The sequence below is a fragment of the Nymphalis io genome, chromosome 25 (assembly GCF_905147045.1).
Source record: "Nymphalis io chromosome 25, ilAglIoxx1.1, whole genome shotgun sequence".
NCBI classification, from domain to species: domain Eukaryota; kingdom Metazoa; phylum Arthropoda; class Insecta; order Lepidoptera; family Nymphalidae; genus Nymphalis; species Nymphalis io.
Genome location: NC_065912.1, coordinates 5,338,202 through 5,356,989, shown reverse-complemented (window position 1 = coordinate 5,356,989; position 18,788 = coordinate 5,338,202). Strand labels below are relative to the sequence as shown.

The window sequence follows — 18,788 nt, the reverse complement described above, 5'->3', positions numbered from 1 at the left end:
CCGGGTCGGGCCAATAAAAATTTATTGGGTTTTTCTGTCAAAAAATTCTCAGTAGCAGCCCGGAATTGAATAGGTAGAAGTATGTTCACTTTCCTTGCCTCGGAAAGCACGTAATGCCGTTGGTCCTACCCTTGCACTCTTTCCGGTCGTGTCGGATTGTCATCCCATCGGATTATGAGAGTTAGGGAATAGAGAGTGCACCTGTGTTTGTGCACACGCTTGTGCATTATAATATCTCCTGCGTAGCTGGCTAATCTCTCTTGAGATTGGCCGCCATGGCCGAAATCGGTCTGGAGGACATTATTATTATAAATATATAAGCGAAATGTACTATTTACCTTTGACGCGAGTATAAATCTCTACACGATGCGTGGTCCTCATAAAACTTTGAAACGAACTCGCCTATGTCTGGGTAATAGGAATCTTCGGGAGAATCTTGCGCTATTTTAATTAAAAAAAAAAAGTTTTAACTTATTTGTCAATCTATATATATATATATATATATATATATATATATATATCTATATACCTTTGGTAATAAAAAACCTAAACTATAAAATACACAAAATAAATTGTTACGAAATAGTTACGTTTAGCGTTATATATAAATTAATCCCAATTCTTAACATCAATAATTGAGTTCAATCCCTCCTTCAGAAATTTAGTAAATTGTTTTGATCTTGGTGGTAGGGCTTTGTGCAAGCCCGTCTGGGTAGGCACCACCCACTCATCAGATATTCTACCGCTAAACAGCAATACTTAGTATTGTTGCGTTCCGGTTTGAAGGGTGAGTGAGCCAGTGTAATCACAGACACAAGAGACATAATATCTTCGTTCCCAAGGTTGGTGGCGCATTAGCGATATAATAAATGGTTAATATTTCTTACATCGCCAATGTCTAGAGCCCATTTGCTCGTCTGTCTATAACATAATAAAAATAGATATTTTAATGTTGCCATACAACTTACCACCAGGTGATAAGTCCAAATTCGCCAAATTAGATATATCCTCGTTGGAACAAAGCAATTTCTCCAAAGCCATTAATTCTCTTCTATCTAACGTCCAGAGAAGAGACTTGATCTTGTGCAAGAGATGGCGGAACGGTCGAAACATATCTGACATTTCTTCTGAAAATTAACGAGTTAATCGATTTTAAATTAACAGCTTTACCTATAAATATTGTTTATGGGGTGGTTAGTTAAAAATGTTGTGTCTCTTTCTTTTGAATGTCAAATCAATTACGATAGAAAAAGAGAAATCAGTATTAACTTAACACCCGTTAAACAACGTTTTTAAGTAAGGATAAAAGTCAATACGAAGGAGAAGGAAGAATTATGGTAATAGATTATCAACTAACTTCCTCAAGAATAAGATGTGATATTAAAAAAAATTGGTTTTGATGACACACGACAATACAAGTAATTTAAAACGTAGTAGTTAGAAATAGTTATTTATTAATAACAAAGCCTTCAAAGAACACATTTTATGACTATTAAATTTAAAAGTAATGATTAATATTTTGCACGCACTTGCAACATGCAAGCTTAAAACTTTTTCTTATATTCAAATTCGACCTTCAAATCATACTCCTATCACAAGCGAAAATAGTTTCCCTTTAATAATATATATAGCAACAATAGTCACCTGGCTGTTTGTCTATACTCAAAGGGCCGGTAGAGTAGATAAGTAGGCCGCTAACAATCGCTAGTCGAGGTACAGCGAACATTAGGGCTGGGTCGTACGAATCCACCTGGAATACATTACAATTATATTATTATTTTTTACATCTATACTAATATTATAAAGAGGTAAAGTTTGTGAGGTTGTACGGGTCTCTGGATCTACTGAACCGATTTTGAAAATTCTTTTACCGATAGAAAGACACATTATTTGTGAGTGTCATAGGCTATATATTAACCCGAAAAATAAAAAGACTTTCGTGGTAGTCGGATTTGCCAAGTAAGTCGGAGAAAAACGGTCGAAAGAAAACGTTTCTTACGAACGCTGCCTTAACGATGAGAGATGTATGATTAAGTTCTAGAGAAAAGTTGTAGAGCTTGATAATGCCTACAAAAAAGTCAGCGACAGCATATGTCTAACTTTTATATTTAAGTCACAAAAAGTAGATTTTTATATTAAAAAAAATAATATTTAAATCATTAGGTCATGTTTATTGGTCATATTATCCACAATGATGAATTCTTATTAAAATAAGTAAACTTATCGTCTCAAGTGCTTAAAACAAGTCTTTTCGCTTTTACTGCATTTAATTTGGACGAATGGTTAAAGAGATAATACGACATAGGTATGGAATCGCGAACGTGTCGTAATCTTATCAATATCGAGCGATATTTCTATTAGACGATTTTTTTTATAAAACGTCAATCTATTTAAAAATAAATTGCTTTACCACCAAGGAAATTTTATTAAGATAAAATTCGTTTTTTACAGTATGTTTTTGGTTGCAGTTTTGGAGATAATTTAAAATATCAAATACGCAAGACAATTTTATTAATTATCGGCCAACGCGACTTTTTGCAGTCAGGAAATAAATCATAGCACTAAGTACTAACCGAGCCACAATCAATGCTTGCCGCCCAACGAAGTGGGCACGGGTCAGCTATGTCCTTTTGACTGTTTTCGGCCACCGTTCAAAACTAGCACACTCCCCGGGACATATAATGCACAAATGGGCATCAAATCTGACACGAAGGGAAAGCTTTCAAGCGCAGGACTAAAGGCTTAACATGCTTGCCGAGGCACGGGAATATAAACATTGGCATTTTCCGCATTGTTACTGAAAATCATGACCTTGTGATTTTTGGCTTATAAGCTACGACGAAGACTTTAAGAAGTTTATATGGCGATTGAGTCAGTATGATCACAGCACATGGTACATAACATCTTCGACCCTGTAGCTGCATGTATGATTTAGCTGAGTATTGAATTTGTAAAAAGCTGTTTATATTTCTTACAGTTCCACCCTCTATAAGCGAAGGTCACCACTTACCATCAGGTAGCTTCCTAAAATAAATTGAAAAAAATACAATAAAATTGAATTAAAATAATAATAACACACCTGTTCTTGTGTAAGTAGATTGAGTTTCAACGCTCGACGAAGACTTTCGGAGAACAGAACACAAATCAACTGCTGAGCTTCGAACTCGTGTGGCGTCTTCACATTCACCATGGCACTGACGTAGCACAGTTCGAACTCGGCGAACAGTCTGGAAATACGAAAACCATACCTTTAATCAAACTCTCACACCACGTATATCACACATCGATGAAGTCTTTGAATAATAATCTTATATGTATATAAAGCTGAAATCTTTTTCGAAGCGAAGATCTGCGGCCTTTACCCACATCTTTGTCGCATTTAAAACCTGATGATAGATGCGGGGCGCCCCGCATTACGCGGGATTCTTGCTAGACTTTGCTTCTAGAAGAATGAGGCGGTTTAAGACAAACAAGATTATAATACCTAACTTATAATATAACATAATAGAAAAGGCTGAAATTTCTTTTACTACTGTTTCACCTGCGTTAAATGTTCCATCTCTGTGAGTCATAGCTTGATATTAAATATTACATAACATTTATATTTATATATATTTAATTTGTTCAAGCAAACAAATAAATTATAATACCGTTATATTTCCTCTTTTTTTTAATTACGTTCTATAAATTATGAGAAGTATCTTAAATGATTATCTCATTAATATTATAACCGCGAAAGTTTGTAACGATAGATGAATGACTCTTTGTTACTCTGTATCTTTCACTAAAAAGGACTAAATGCATTTGGATTAATCTTTTAATAGACAAAGCTTTAGATGTTTAGTGAAGAATTTATATATCCTGGGACATTATTCAAACACGGCCATCTGATCCCAAACTAAGCAGAGCTTGTACTATGGAAACCAGACAACTGATATACTACATATACTATTTTTCTTTTGTAAATACATACTTATATAGATAATTACACCCAGACTCAGGACAAACAGACATGGTCATGCACACAAATGTCTGTCCTGGGTGGAAATCGAACACACAACCTTCGGCGTGAAAGGCAAGTTTCTACCAACCACGCCAACCGGCTCGTCAGCTCGTCGACTAGACACATATGTCGCAGAACCGACATACGTTGGAGTAGACGTGTTCTGGAGTGGAGACCACGCCTTGGCAAACGTAGCGTAAGACGCCCTCCGGCTAGGTGGAGTGACGATATTCGCAAAGTGGCTGGCAGCGGATGGATATTGAGAGCTGAGGATCGAGCTCAGTGGCGTGTCCTTGGAGAGGCCTATGTCCAGCAGTGGACGACGAAGGGTTGATGATGTATAATAAAACACTACTCAAATTAACTACTAATATCCACTTTAATTTTATTCCCAAATCCAATCCAGATCAGATCTCGACCAATGATATCGCGTCAAATCAAATTCAAAAATTATTTGTTTGTCTTTACGGCTCCTTTGGTTGCCTATAGATGATAAACTGTAATCATAACCACACAAGTGACCAATCGAATTAAAGCGATATCGCGATCACTTTCGCTTCTCTATGTCGCGAAAGTGTGATCCATCCATAACACATAGTATGTATGTTTAATCGCACTTTTTTTTTCCGCTGGAAAAACGCATTTACGCGTTTCCCCCACTTGAAGTGGGGGGATATGTGGGGCTCGCCACCGCTGAAGGCGCCGGAATACCCACCAAAAAACCAGCGATACCCACACCGTCTTTTCGGGGGACGCCACGGGATAGCTTGCGCATACTACCGTGACGTCCCGACGGAAGGCCCGCCTCTGCAGGCCTCCAGATTTTAAGGGGTTCTCGGGTTACAGAGACCCCCTAGCCCCGGCGACATTTACGGCGGGAGGGGAACGTTTGCATAGCGCCGACGTCTTCTCCCCGGTCTTCTTCGGCAAAGCGGGTCAGCGGAAGCACTGTTCTCACGCTCCCGCTCCGCGGCCTCCTTCTGCGACATGACGTTTTCGCAGAAAGAGACCATCTCCTTCTAGCCCCTCTCGCTACCGATCATGGCGCTTATCACGCTCAGCCGCGAGAGGTCTCCGCCTACAATGGCCGCCAGGTAATGGCGCTGAGGCCCCCATGCAGCACACTCAATCAGGATGTGACGCGCCGTGTCCGAAGGCGCGCCGCACTCGTGGCAGGAGGAAGTGACCTCCCGCCTCGCTATCCGGTGCAGATACCTACCGAAGCAACCGTGCCCGGTAAGTACCTGCGTCAGCCTGAATGTGAGTGTGCCGTGACTCCGTTCCACCCAGCGACTCAAGTGGGGACGGACCACCTCCACTGTCGCCAGGCCTGCCGAGGGGGACCCCAGGTCCTCCTCCCACGAATTAAGGCTCGCTGGGCTAGAGCCCTGACTCGCTCCACCTCCGCCAATCCTGGACGGTCGCCACTCGACCTCACTTCCACCTGGAACCGGTACACTTCCACAAGCACCTCTGCCTGGAGTTCCGAAGGCGGATCGCTCGCGAGAAGTGTCGCTGCCTTCCATGACACTGTACGGTAACCACGTATCGCTCTCACCGCTATGACTCTCTGTGGTCTCCGAAGAAGAGGCTTGTTACGAGCAGTGAGAGCGTCCACCTAGATGGGTGCACCGTACAGCGCCATGGAGCGCACCACACCAGCGTATAATCGCCAGCAAGGTGTTTCCGGCCCTCCTACGTTGGGTAGAAGGCGGCCCAAGGCAACGGCAGCGGCGTTGATGAGCTTCGGGCTGAGTTGGACAAAATGCTGCCCGAAGCTCCATCTTCCATCCAGAATCAGGCCCAGATACCTCATCTGGGCCTGTACCTTAATCACCGATCCCTGGACGGTGATAGACGCTCCTCGAGGGGGACCTCGACGTGGACCGTGGAATAGGAGGGCCTCCGTTTTTGTTACAGAGACCCTCAAGCCCAGCATCCTGATTCGATCCATCGTGAGCGACACTCCGACCTCAGCCAGGCGGGCTGCCTCCTGAAAAATACGTCCCGTCGCCGTGATGAGGGTGTCGTCCGCGTAGCACAGCACCCCCATCCCGGGAAGGACGGGTGCCCGCAGGAGCCCGTCAAAGCCAACGTTCCACAGGATTGGGCCGAGAACCGACCCCTGTGGAACGCCGCAGCCTACTCGACGCCGGACAAGTCGCCTATCGCCCCCCTCCCAGAGGACCACCCGATCCTGGAGGTGTGCCCCCAACAGCCTTCTGAGATAGGAAGGCACCCCGTGATATCGAAGCGCCTCCCTTATTGTCCCGAAAGGAATATATAGTTATATTATTAGTTGATCGACCCACCCTGAACCCGAACTGAGCCTCTGAAAGACCCGGTCCCACCTCCTCGAGGTGCTGAACAAGACGGGCAGCGACAATCTTCTCGAAGAGTTTGCCCGTCTCATTCAGCAGCACAATTGGCCTGTATGCCGAGGAAAAGCTTAGTGGGCGCCCCTCCTTCGGCAACAGGACCAACTTTCCTTCCTTCCACAGCTTCGGAAACTGCCCACTAGAAAGACACTCGTCGAACAGTTCCCGAAGCCTCCCTCCTAGGTGCTCTAGGGCATCACGAAGGCCTACCGGCATCTGTGCATACAGCGCAGCACAACTTTCTGGTGTGGCCTTCGACACCACACCGGTAACAAAGTCCCCCTCGTTCCGCCTTAGATGGGCAGAGCGCCTTAGTGTGACCAGGGCCCATGCTTTTGAAGCAGCGCAAAGGGCGCTGCTCCAGCACGCACACCTTGGCCGAGCTCCACCCAACCAGAAGGCGACCAGCTTCGGACAGCCTTTTCGCTGCTGTAATGGGGCACGTCACCCGGACCATCCCCATATAACCGGGACCACGTTGCATATCCCCACACCTAACCTCCTCTAGGGAGCAGTCCCCTGCGCGTGCTACTGCGGCCACCACCTTCTCTTTTGTGACGGAGTCATCGAGACCCGTCACCTTGAGGTCCACCCGCTTCACAGGCCGCACAACGTTGGCCACTCCATCCTGCACAGTGCGGAACTTCTCGGCTAGCTTCTCCGCTTGCTCTGTTTGTGCCTTCGGGAGTTCCAAGACCCTTGCTCCCGTTGCCGACCTTCTGACCTTGAGTCCACCGCAGATCCCTAGATCCTGGAGCTTAACGCTTTGCTCGGCCCGCTCCAGGATGTGGGCGTAAGTCACGCCCATTTCCTGCGCCTCCGGCTTCAATGTGACGATTACTGCAGCCGTGCGAGGGGCTGCCAGCTTAGGTTTGACCACCTGTGGCACCTTGGACACTGTCGGTGTGGCTGAGGCGGTGACTTCTGCCGGAGTAACAGTTTTCTTCCCCTTCTTTCCCTTTTTCACCACTGGACCAGGACGTCTCCTGGACCACTTGTGGCGGATTCCTTTCCGGCACAATCATAGCGCTCGATGGGGCAACGATCGATACCTGCGTTGCGGCTGGAGTCACCTGCTTAGGTGCCGGTGCGGGTTTCAGCAGTGGGGCCAGGTGAACCGCCTGTGCGTAGGTTGGTGCTGTATTCTGCATCACAGCAGGCCTTTTATCCGCCGCTAGAGGTGGACGAAGAATCTTTGCAGGGGGGAGGCGCTCCTCAATCCCTGCTAGCTGAACGTTAAGCATAACCCCGATTGACGAAATAATCGAGGCTTTGAGCTACTCCACAACCTGCAAGTCACTTAAATTACTCGCCGACCCATTTGTGGCTGCCATCGTGGTTTTTATTTCGTTAAACTCGCGGCGATGGGCCTTCAGTTCTGACCTAAGGCCCTCTAATTCCTTACGGAGACGGCTATTGTCGGTGCGAAGCCGACGGGTTTCCTCCGCCTCGGTTCTTAAAGCCAGAGCATCCACAATGCTCTGGAGAGAAGCTGCCGATTCCTTCAACTTCTTGATGAAGCCACCTTTTAAATTGCTGGACTTCTGGGCAATCTCCAGAATAAGTGCCGCATTGCGGCCAGCCTTCGCACGCAGCTCTTCCGCACCCATCTTAGAGGGATCCTCTACTTGAGCCTCTGATGAAGTAGATTCTTCAGTGTCCAGCACTATTTTAGGCAAGTCCTTTTTGAATGCCCGACTTCGGAGCGAGCCCTCAAAAGCCTCTTCCTTTGCCTCGGCGGCTTTTGCCTTCAGCTCTGCCTTAGCCCGAGCGAGGCCACTACCACGCCCCTTAGACGACGTTTTGCCGCGAATAGCAGAATTGCTCTTCGCAGTCAACCTCGACTCAGTCTCCGTATCGGAGTCGGAATTAAAAATTGATAGGCCATAAGGTCGCTTTCGTCTAACCAAGGCATCTGACGACACCTCAGTGTCGACATCCATTGCCGAAAACAACAAACAAAAGTCGAAATCGAACGACCCAAAAAAAAAAACAACCAACTATAACAAAAAACAAGGTCTATAAAGACCTAATTCAAAACAACAAAACCAATCAATACGCGAAACAAAAGTCCATATACCAAGCAAGAATGTCCATATGTGTCGCATTAGAGATAACAAAACCAGTTTACAAAGCCAGATGCCGTTTATTCATCAATTCGAACAATCTTATCGCAGTAAGAAACACAACCTCGCTCAACGACGTCCGAAAGGCGAATCGAAGTATCTACCAACTACTCCAACCGGCCCGTCATATCTTCACTTAAAAAATATGCCACCGAACACTTGCCCCCATCCGCTCTCAGCATAAGCAGCAGGGCATAGCCGCGAGTGAAAACTAGTATAAATATATGCAAAAATAATTACGCAAAAAGTTACAGCATTTAAAGTTAAAACTTTAAACATCATCTACATTCCGTTTCATATGCAACACCCATATTACTTAGAAAATATTGAAAAACTTTTAAACTTATGATAACATAAATATAATAGTGATAAACACATGTTTAAATAAATCATACGTATTTGTATTATGCATTTTGAGCACTCATGACCAGAATATAAAAGCGAGGACTTGAAATCCGTTCATTTACTGAGAAAATATTTTAAAAAGCAATATTCATTAATATTATCAGTACAACGAATTCAAATGAGTCTAGTTTGTTACTTGCCGATATTATTATTGGTAGAATCTACATTCGAACCGGTAATGTCTTTATATTGAACTAATAAGATAGACTTGTAAAACGATGCAACAATTGACTATACTTGAATATAGTATTTGATTTGATTCGGTTCCAATATTAATCTTTTATCAAGATTATCTCATAGCATATCCTAGTCAAAATATTGCTATAGCCAGGAGCGATGCAAAGCAAATGGAGCAAAACCGTGGTTTTAAAATAGTTCACCTGTCAAATATCCTCAGGCTCTCGTGTAGCATATCATCATGGTCTTGCAGAGCGAGGCCACGGGGTCGCAGGCACTGTTCACGTAACAGAGATCTGACGGTCTCCAGGCTGCGTGTCAACGCTTTCGCTAGAGGTCTCATCGCAGCCGATTCTTCCTCGCGGCTCATTATCGACGAACCTGCTGCCAGGCACTGGAAATTTTTACACATTTTTATTTCATTTTTTTCAAATAACATAAAGGTTTTATTCTTAGTTTTTATATAGGACGTTAGGGAAAATATGAGCAGCGACTACGTTACAAATGTAATGTTAATTTTATATTCACCATATAAAATAATTTAATAAGACTGTAGAAGAAGGAAAACCATATATTTTAAATTGACAGATTCTATTATTACTAGCCAGCCATTCATAAAAATAATCTAATAATATGACCGTTTTTCTTTGCTTATATGTATAGTTTATTTAATTATTAATTGATAATCCAACAGTTTAAATAACTTTTTTGCTATTGAACAAACAGTTAACAAACTGATATACTACATATACTACTTTTCTTTTGTAAATACATACTTATATAGATAATTACACCCAGACTGAGGACAAACAGATGTCCAGACAACAAAACAGATATGTTTATGCACACAAATGTCTGTTCTGGGTGGGAATCGAAACCACAGCTTAGAGCGTGAAAGGCAAGTATCTACCAACCACGCCAACGGCCCGTCAACCGCAACCCGGCAAACGCGTCTTTCAAACTTCAAACCCATGACGCCTGTAGCAATTATTTATTATTTTACGAGTGAGTGCTTGTTTGTTACTTTAATATAATTATCTTCGTCACAACTTTGATAATATAGAAGCCATTATATATGAAATATGACAATGAGAAGCGTACAAGGTTAAATAAATATTAAGTACCATATATCTCTGTGTAAATAATATATACATTTTCTCTTCGAACTAGGAATAAAACTTTTACTGGAAGTGAATACAACAGCTAATAGGGTCAAGATCGAACCTTAAACTTTAACACAGAAGTAGTCTGAATAAGGTTAAGCTATTAGGGAATTTAAAATGCGTTCGGAATCAGTAAATGTCCCCTTGGATAAATGTGGCAGAAATTTCTGTAACTAGTGTATTTTCTCACGTTTCCCTTCATCACCGACCATGGGATACATTATGAACACAGAACAAATACTTGAAATCTGAGTAATCAGCCAAAACCCTCCCTGTCTTGAATCTTGTAACCCCGCTTAACAACCATGAGATACATTCTATAACTACTGGATCGTCGCGGATCTTAAATAGTGTTGGAATGAATTAAAATATATAATCTAATAAATAATACAAATAGCTACGAACCTCTGCACCAAACCACAATTGTCCAGCCAAATTATCTTGAAGGACGTCCTCCGGGAACTTGACCCGAAAACCTCTTGCGACCCTCTCGTCGCCCAGCACTTGGTCCATGATCTGACTTGTGATGTTGAGAACTCTGTCCTGGAAACAAATGGATATCTTAGTAAGAACTATTAAGGCACTAAATTGAATGGATACACAATTTATTTTAAATATTTCAAGTCTGTCTTAATAAGATTAGTTGAGATAAGTTACTTAATGGTAAATTTAATGTTAAAACTTGTATATAGAAGAGATTTCTGCTACGTAGTTTTATTTTTAAGCTAAGTTTTTTATTTAATTAATGAAAAAATTAGGTTTACAGAACATACTATTATACAATCATTCACCACTTAATTGAGAAATGTTTTCTAGCTTAACGTTATATATACATACATATTAAAATTATTTGTGTATAATAGACGGAAATATGAAATTAAGGGAAAATAGTAAACCTTGAATAATTACTCAAAGTTTATTTCTGTACTTGGATGCAAGTGATGATAATTACTATTTGTGCTATACGGGGCGGGTTTATATTTCACAATGGACATGGAAAATGTTACTCAGTTGCGCTATAGTCACTGATGCAGGACAGTTCAAAATTGCTCAAGCGAACTATTCTGACGACGTAATCATTTGTTAGCGACAACATCGCACAATCTCACATCAAGGCTTATAGAGACTAATACATTTTATAGGTATTAAATTAAATTGGTATATTCGCATTTAAATACATGAATTACAAGCTACATTAGTTTTTCGTCCACTTTTTTATAAATAGGTATGCAGACAGGCATACGGGCCTGCCTGAGTCTCCATATCTAAAACGGAGGCTCTCCTCGTCCAAGGTCCACAGAGAGGCCCCCCTCGGGGGGCGAGTATCACCGTCCGGGGGACGGTGATCAAGGTGCAAGCCCAGATGAAGTATCTGGGCCTGATCCTGGACGGGCGATGAAGCTTTAGGCAGCACTTCGTGCAACTCGGCCCGAAGCTCGTCAACACAGCTGCCGTCTTGAGTCACCTCCTACCCAACGTGGGAGGACCGGGATCGCTATGTCGGCGCCTCTATGCCGGTGTAGTGAGGTCGATGGCACTGTACGGTGCCCCGATATGGGTCGATGCGCTCACTGCTCACAACCGGGCCCTCCTACGGAGGTCGCAGAGGGCCATAGCGGTAAGAGCGATAAGAGGGTATCGTACGGTGTCTTGGACAGCGGGCGATCCGCCCTGAGAACTCCAGGCGGAGGTGCTGTACCACTTCCGGGCCGAGGCGCGACAGCGCGGCGACCGTCCAGGGTCAGCGGATGTCGGGCGGATCAGGGCTCTAGCCCAGCAAGCCCTGATAGCCCGATGGGAAGAGGATCTGGGATCCCCCACAGCGGGCCTGGCAACAGTGGAGGCGGTACGTCCCCACTTGAGTCGCTGGGTCAAAAGAAAACGAGGCACGCTCTCGTTTAGGTTGACGCAGGTACTTACCGGACACGGCTGCTTCGGTAAGTACCTGCACAAGATAGCACCGCGGGAAATGTCACCTTCCTACCCCGAGTGTGGTGCTCCAATCGACACGGCGCAACACACCCTGACGGAGTGTGCCGCGTGGGGGCCCCAGAGGCATTCCCTGGCGGCAGTTGTCGGCGGAAACCTCACCTTACCGAGCATCATTAACGCGATGCTCGGAAGCGAGGAGTGCTGGTCGGAACTGGTCTCCTTCTATGAAAATGTGATGTCGAAGAAGGAGGCCGCGGAGCGGGAGCGGGAAGAGGACGCCGCTGAAAACCTGCTCCGCCGAAGAAGACCGGGGAGAAGAATGAGGCGCTATGCGCACCTTTTCCCTCCGCCACAATAGGCGTCGCCAAGACTAGGGGGGTTCTCAGTACCCTGGTAATCCCCCCAGAGAATGGAGGCCTGTATAGGCAGGCCGCCCGTCAGAGCGTCGTGGTAGCATGCGCAAGCGATCCCGTGGCGCTCCTTTTTATGACGGAAAGGGTACCGCTGGTTTTTTGGTGGGTATTCCGTTGTTCGGGGCGCACTCGCGCCTCGGTCATCGGCGAGCCCCACATACCCCCCCCCCCCACTGTTCCCGTTGGGAAAACGCGTAATGCGTTTTTCCAGCGACAAAAAAAAAAGAAAAGGCATACGGGCCATCCGATGGTATGTGTTTACAACCATTCACATTGGCACTGTAAGAAATAATAACCATTCTTACATCGCCAATGCGCCACCAACCTTGAAAACTCACCCTTCAAACCAGAACGCAACAAAACTAAGACAGATTATCTGATAAGTGAGTGGTACCCACACAGACACGGGCCCGCACAAAGCCCTACCACCAGGCAAAGGTGTTCTCGAGGTGCCTCGCCAATTAATTACGATTATAGTAGTGTTTTACAAAATTATTTTAGGTATTCTTGCTATATTGTCCCATCTACTTATAATAAAGAAAGTAATTAAAATAAAATAATTATAATAAACTTAAAACAAAACACAACGTTACATAAAGCGTCGTAAAACAAATCGTAAAAATCGTTACTATGACGATAAGAAATGTGCATTGTGTGATGCATTACAACTTTAAACTACAATATTTTTTATAAAATTATATATTTTTAATATTGAAACAATACAGTAGATAATGACACAACAAATGGAAAGGGCATACAAGCCTTTAGAAATAGGCCGAAGCCTCTACCTATTAAAAATGTTTGTAGCTTATTCTACAACGCTGCTTTAGTGCGAGTACTGGATATCGGTTTCCTCTGTGTTCCTTTACATCTAAGCGATCAAAACTGAGAGCTTATTTACATTTCGTTTAACCCACCCATCTTCGTTTGAGTCGATCCACGAAACCATGTCTCCAATTTAAAGTTTTTTTTTTTTTAAATATATCTGCGCGCACGCAGAAGTGTGATATTTTGCATAGTTAAAGTTTATGTGGGGAGTAGGTAGCTAATATGTGATACAAATACATTATATTAAGTAAAATTAAGCAAATCTAAATGTACTTTAATAATACTGATGTCAACGCATATGCAAACTTAACTTAATAACATTTTCTTAGACATTCTTATTTTAACGAGAATATCTTTACTTTCGTCATGCTAAGCTTCGTTTTTCCTATCCTTCGTATTCTTCAAATAACTCGAAAATTATTGCATGAAAAAACCCATGTATAAGCTTCGTAGCAGATAACGTCCATTACAGTTTTGTAATCGAATTTGTTCCTAACCAAATATGAATGGTAATTGAAAACAATGTACCATATTTTTTATACAACTACAATTATCATTTTTATTAGCAATAACTTACTATCGAATATCGACCAATGAGCGACCAGTAGTACACTATTAAAATACCTAGTTGAAAGTGTTATAAAAGGTTATCTTGTGTTACAAAATAATGTATTCAAATACACGTTAAGATAGCGATACACTGTAATGAAATATTAATACACACGTGTGGACAATGCACTCCCCGAGATAAAGATTATTTAACAACTGCATATTGTATGTCATTAGCTCATTTAGCGCGATAAAGCTTACGTAACGTCATGCGTGTCTGAACAATATCGGTTTTCTATATTCAATTCTGTACATTCTAATTTAAATATTTAATATAATAGTTTATAAGTATCTTTATTAATAATCAAAGTCAACATAATTACAAAACAAGAAACAAGTGTTCGTGTGTTGTATAAATTATAAAAAAATCGATGTATTACATTTTTAAAATTTACAATTCACAATCCAATAAATACTTAAATAGAATGAGGATTAGATGCAAAAAAAAATAAAGTGCATGAATCTCAACACACGTGATAGAAGTGAAACCTTTCTGCATCAGAAACGATATATAATTATAGCATTACATAACGTTGCAGTCAATCCTTGAAGTTTTATTCAGTTCGCGTCTAAAGAAGTTTTTCTTCAAATATGGAACAATAAAATTATGTCCGGTAATGAATCCGGGGCCATCGATCCGCATAGTACGTGTAAAAATTATATAAATTACATAAATAATCACCGAGTATGTAAGTAAAGATATCTATATTGTATGAATAAAGAGATCTTATTTTCACGTTTAATTTCTCCTACGAAAGAGGACCAACTTTAAAAAACGAAGACAAAATTAAACAAATTATTTTATTTTATGATAAAAGTAGCGATAAATTGTTTATACTGACATTATCAAATGTTATCTTCAAGGCTACCAATACAAGAAATAAAATTAGAAGATCAAGAATTTCAATTTAAAAACGTTCATTATGCTAGAGATGCTTGGTATCAGTGCAAGTGTGATTTTGTGGAGGACCTTTATGCTAAACATGATGCATTTAACCTGCATAAGGAAATAAAATCTTTGGTAGGACACAAAAAGACCACTCACCAACTTACGGACGAAAATAATATTCCCATATTAGATATATCAGGAAAAAACACCTATGGGAACAATACATTTCATCTTTCATGATTTTCGAAGCATAGCTGTAAATTGTGACCCAAATGAGGGATATCCTTTCCTGAAAAATGAAGTCACTAACGCTCTTAAAAAAGCTAAAACGGGAAAATCAACCGGACCGGATAATGTTCACATAGAGGTACTCAAACTTATTGAAGACGAAAATATTGACTTCCTGGTTAAATTCTTTAACTTGGTATACGACTCTGGCCACTATATACTTATATTAATTTATTAAAATATGAGATATCAGTTAAAACGATCATAATCTTATATAGAAATAGGATATAGGGCAACCCTAGCTTATATATAATTTATAAGCCTGTTTATTGAAGCCTGACTAATAAGAGATGCGAGTGTATGCACGGATCAACACACAACGAATCTAAATCCATTCAATCTTATTACGTTAAAACCATTCCAAACAAACCTAGTGTATTTATTTGTTTTAAAAGAGAAAATAACTATTCAAATGTAAGTATTATTAAATAAAATATACAACCCAAACCACTTACATTGTCATAAATAGTTAAATCATAAAAAATATATGAAAGTAAAAACAGAAAACAAAAATGTTTAAATGGTTTGAGATGAAAATGAACAAAATCTGTCTTAAGCATATTTTATTTCAAATAAAAGGGCAATATATACAGATTAAACTTTTCTTTCTTCATAATAAAAAAAAATTAATACAAATTTTTGTTTTTTTTTTCCCGATTTTTTTGTTATTGACAGAAAATTGCCGCGGACGTGGCATTTTTTTTTAATGTGCCAGCACCCATAATACTCGCGTGTTGCTTTAGATTAATTTAAATAATCGTTTTTACTTCGCTTAGTCATATTTAACTCATATTATTATTACCAATACGTTTAATAATAAAAAACTATCAAATCAATTTCTATGGAGCTCGATGTTCGTTTACTTTATAAAGGCTTATCGTTATCCTTAATCCTATTGGAGGGTAAAAAGCATAGACAAGCAGAATTTTAAAGAATTATTAATAATAAATAATTATTTATATATCAGGCACGTTAATCATCTCTTGACATAAAAAATGAGTCAGCATCAAATAGCGATGCATATATTGCAGTTAATACAAACGTGCGATTAAACATACATACTATGTGATATGGATGGATCACACTTTCGCGACATAGAGAAGCGAAAGTGATCGCGATATCGCTTTAATTCGATTGGTCACTTGTGTGGTTATGATTATAGTTTATCATCTATAGGCAACCAAAGGAGCCGTAAAGACAAACAAACAACTTTTTAATTTGATTTGACGCGATATCATTGGTCGAGATCTGATCTGGATTGGATTTGGGAATAAAATTAAAGTGGATATAAGTAGTTAATTTGAGTAGTGTTTTATTATACATCATCAACCCTTTGTCGTCCACTGCTGGACATAGGCCTCTCCAAGGACACGCCACTGAGCTCGATCCTCAGCTCTCAATATCCATCCGCTGCCAGCCACTTTGCGAATATCATCACTCCACCTAGCCGGAGGGTGTCCTACGCTACGTTTGCCAAGGCGCGGTCTCCGCTCCAGAACACGTCTACTCCAACGTATGTCGGTTCTGCGACATATGTGTCCAGCCCACTGCCACTTCGGCTTACTAATGTTTTGTTAATTGGGCTATGTCGATAACTTTGGTTTTATTATAACCAAACATATATTAATCAAGGACATTTATTAGTACATAATATAGAAGAGGTATTAGCAAATCGCATGGAATAGGATATACAACACCCGTTCAAAAGACAGAATTATCATTTCGTGTTATCTTGCTATGTAGAATAGGTCTGACTACAGCTAACACCGCGTCATCAGTTTCGCTATTTTCATTTTATCAGTGTACTCGATTCTTTGACATATCATAAAATTATTATTATTATTATGTATCGCTTGAAGTTGAACTATTTATACGCATGGATAGATATACAATAAATTCTACCTTTGAACATTTATGCATACGAACATTAGCGAGTCCTTAGGAATTATTTTCGTAATACTTTAACATTATTGAAATGCATCTCTTGTCTTTTTCTATACTAGCGTATAATTTTATTATAATACTAATTAATAATAATGTCCTCCAGACCGACTTCGGCCACGGCGACCAATCTCAAAAGAGATTAGCCAGCTACTATAGGATATTATAGTGCACAAGTGTGTACGCAACACAGGTGCACTCTCTATTTTCTAACTCTCATAATCCGATAGGACGGCAATCCGACACGACCGGAAAGATTTCAGGCGCAAGACCAACGGTTTTTTGTGCTTTCCGAGGCACGAAAGCTGCTACGGAGAATTTTCTGACAAAAAAACCCAATCAAGCCACTAGACCAACGAGGCAGTCAATACTAATTAATTAGCACGTCTAGACCATAACCGAAGAATGTATTATCGACATGTCCTTGTTCTACTTATAAAAATAAAATACGATAGGTTTAAAATGAATACCAATTATATTATGATGTGTCAGTAGGCTTGAAATATATTATGAAAATATTAATTTTGTTTTAATTCAACTACAGCCTATTCTATTCAATGGCAGAAGGTCTAGAAAAAAAACTTTTTTTTCTTTCTTATTTAATTCAGGGGCTTTTGTCTTACACAGGTCAATTATATACAAACCTTAGATTTATATATTTCATTCAATTTGCTAATAGCTCTGTTTATTATACATTACAAACTGTTCTTGATTAATATATTTTTATTTATAAGAATATTCCACTTAACTTCTTGTGTATATCGACTTCATTAACTTCGCTGACATTCAAAACGACATTTTTTCACGAACCCTATCTCGATTTATGATGTCATCTCAATTCAAGGTCAACGTTGTTTATTTATCTTTAATCTTCTTGCCAATATAATAATATTATATTATATATAATATTATATTATATATATTATATATAATATTATATTATATATATTATATATAATATTATATTATATATAATATTATATTATATATATTATATATAATATTATATTATATATATTATAATATTTAATCCTTAACACAATAAGTCGGACATTAATATATTCTCAAATAAGAGAATTTTTACACTTACACTTTGAACAAATTCAGTTAACAGTTAGTGAGTCAATGTGTGTGTACCATCGGGAGATCTATGATACACGATGAACGTATAGCAAGTTATCATTTCAAGATTCATAATTATGTATATATATATATATTAATTAAATATATTCAAACTAAGTCGAAACATGTAATTACTAATACAATTAATCACCAAAAGCCTTATATATACAATAAATAATTACAATTTATTATAGGTACGTACCAGAAACAAAATTGTATAAGGGCACTAAGTATGAAAATCCTTCTTGATGCGATGGATAGTAGACCAGGCAATATGCCAATACACTCCGACTCATTATCGAGAAACGAGTTAGCGAATATTAACGTTTTTATTTGAATTTGAGATATTCGGAAAAACTCATATCACAGGAAAGTGAAGAGAAATTTTGAAAAATTAAGGATAATTATGTTAGTAACAGCCCGTAAATGTGCCACTGTTGGGCTAAGGCTTCCTCTCCCTTTTTTGAGAAGGTATGGAGCTTATTCCACCACGCTGCACCAATGCGGATTGGTT

General features: G+C 40.2%; 1 protein-coding gene across 2 annotated transcripts in view; it reads right to left on the bottom strand.

The window, feature by feature from the left end:
- The window catches only part of LOC126778086 (lateral signaling target protein 2 homolog), a 77,591-nt gene that overhangs the window by 13,884 nt on the left and 44,919 nt on the right, over positions 1-18,788 (bottom strand). The window contains exons 3-8 of one of the 2 annotated variants that reach the window (XM_050501451.1): positions 10,658-10,795; positions 9,293-9,483; positions 3,080-3,227; positions 1,645-1,750; positions 969-1,127; positions 339-441 (exon numbers count right to left, since the gene is read on the bottom strand). In XM_050501451.1, the coding sequence (XP_050357408.1) occupies positions 339-441; positions 969-1,127; positions 1,645-1,750; positions 3,080-3,227; positions 9,293-9,483; positions 10,658-10,795 (845 nt within the window). The remainder of the gene's footprint in view (positions 1-338; positions 442-968; positions 1,128-1,644; positions 1,751-3,079; positions 3,228-9,292; positions 9,484-10,657; positions 10,796-18,788) is intronic. The other variant, XM_050501452.1, reaches the window with a different exon arrangement.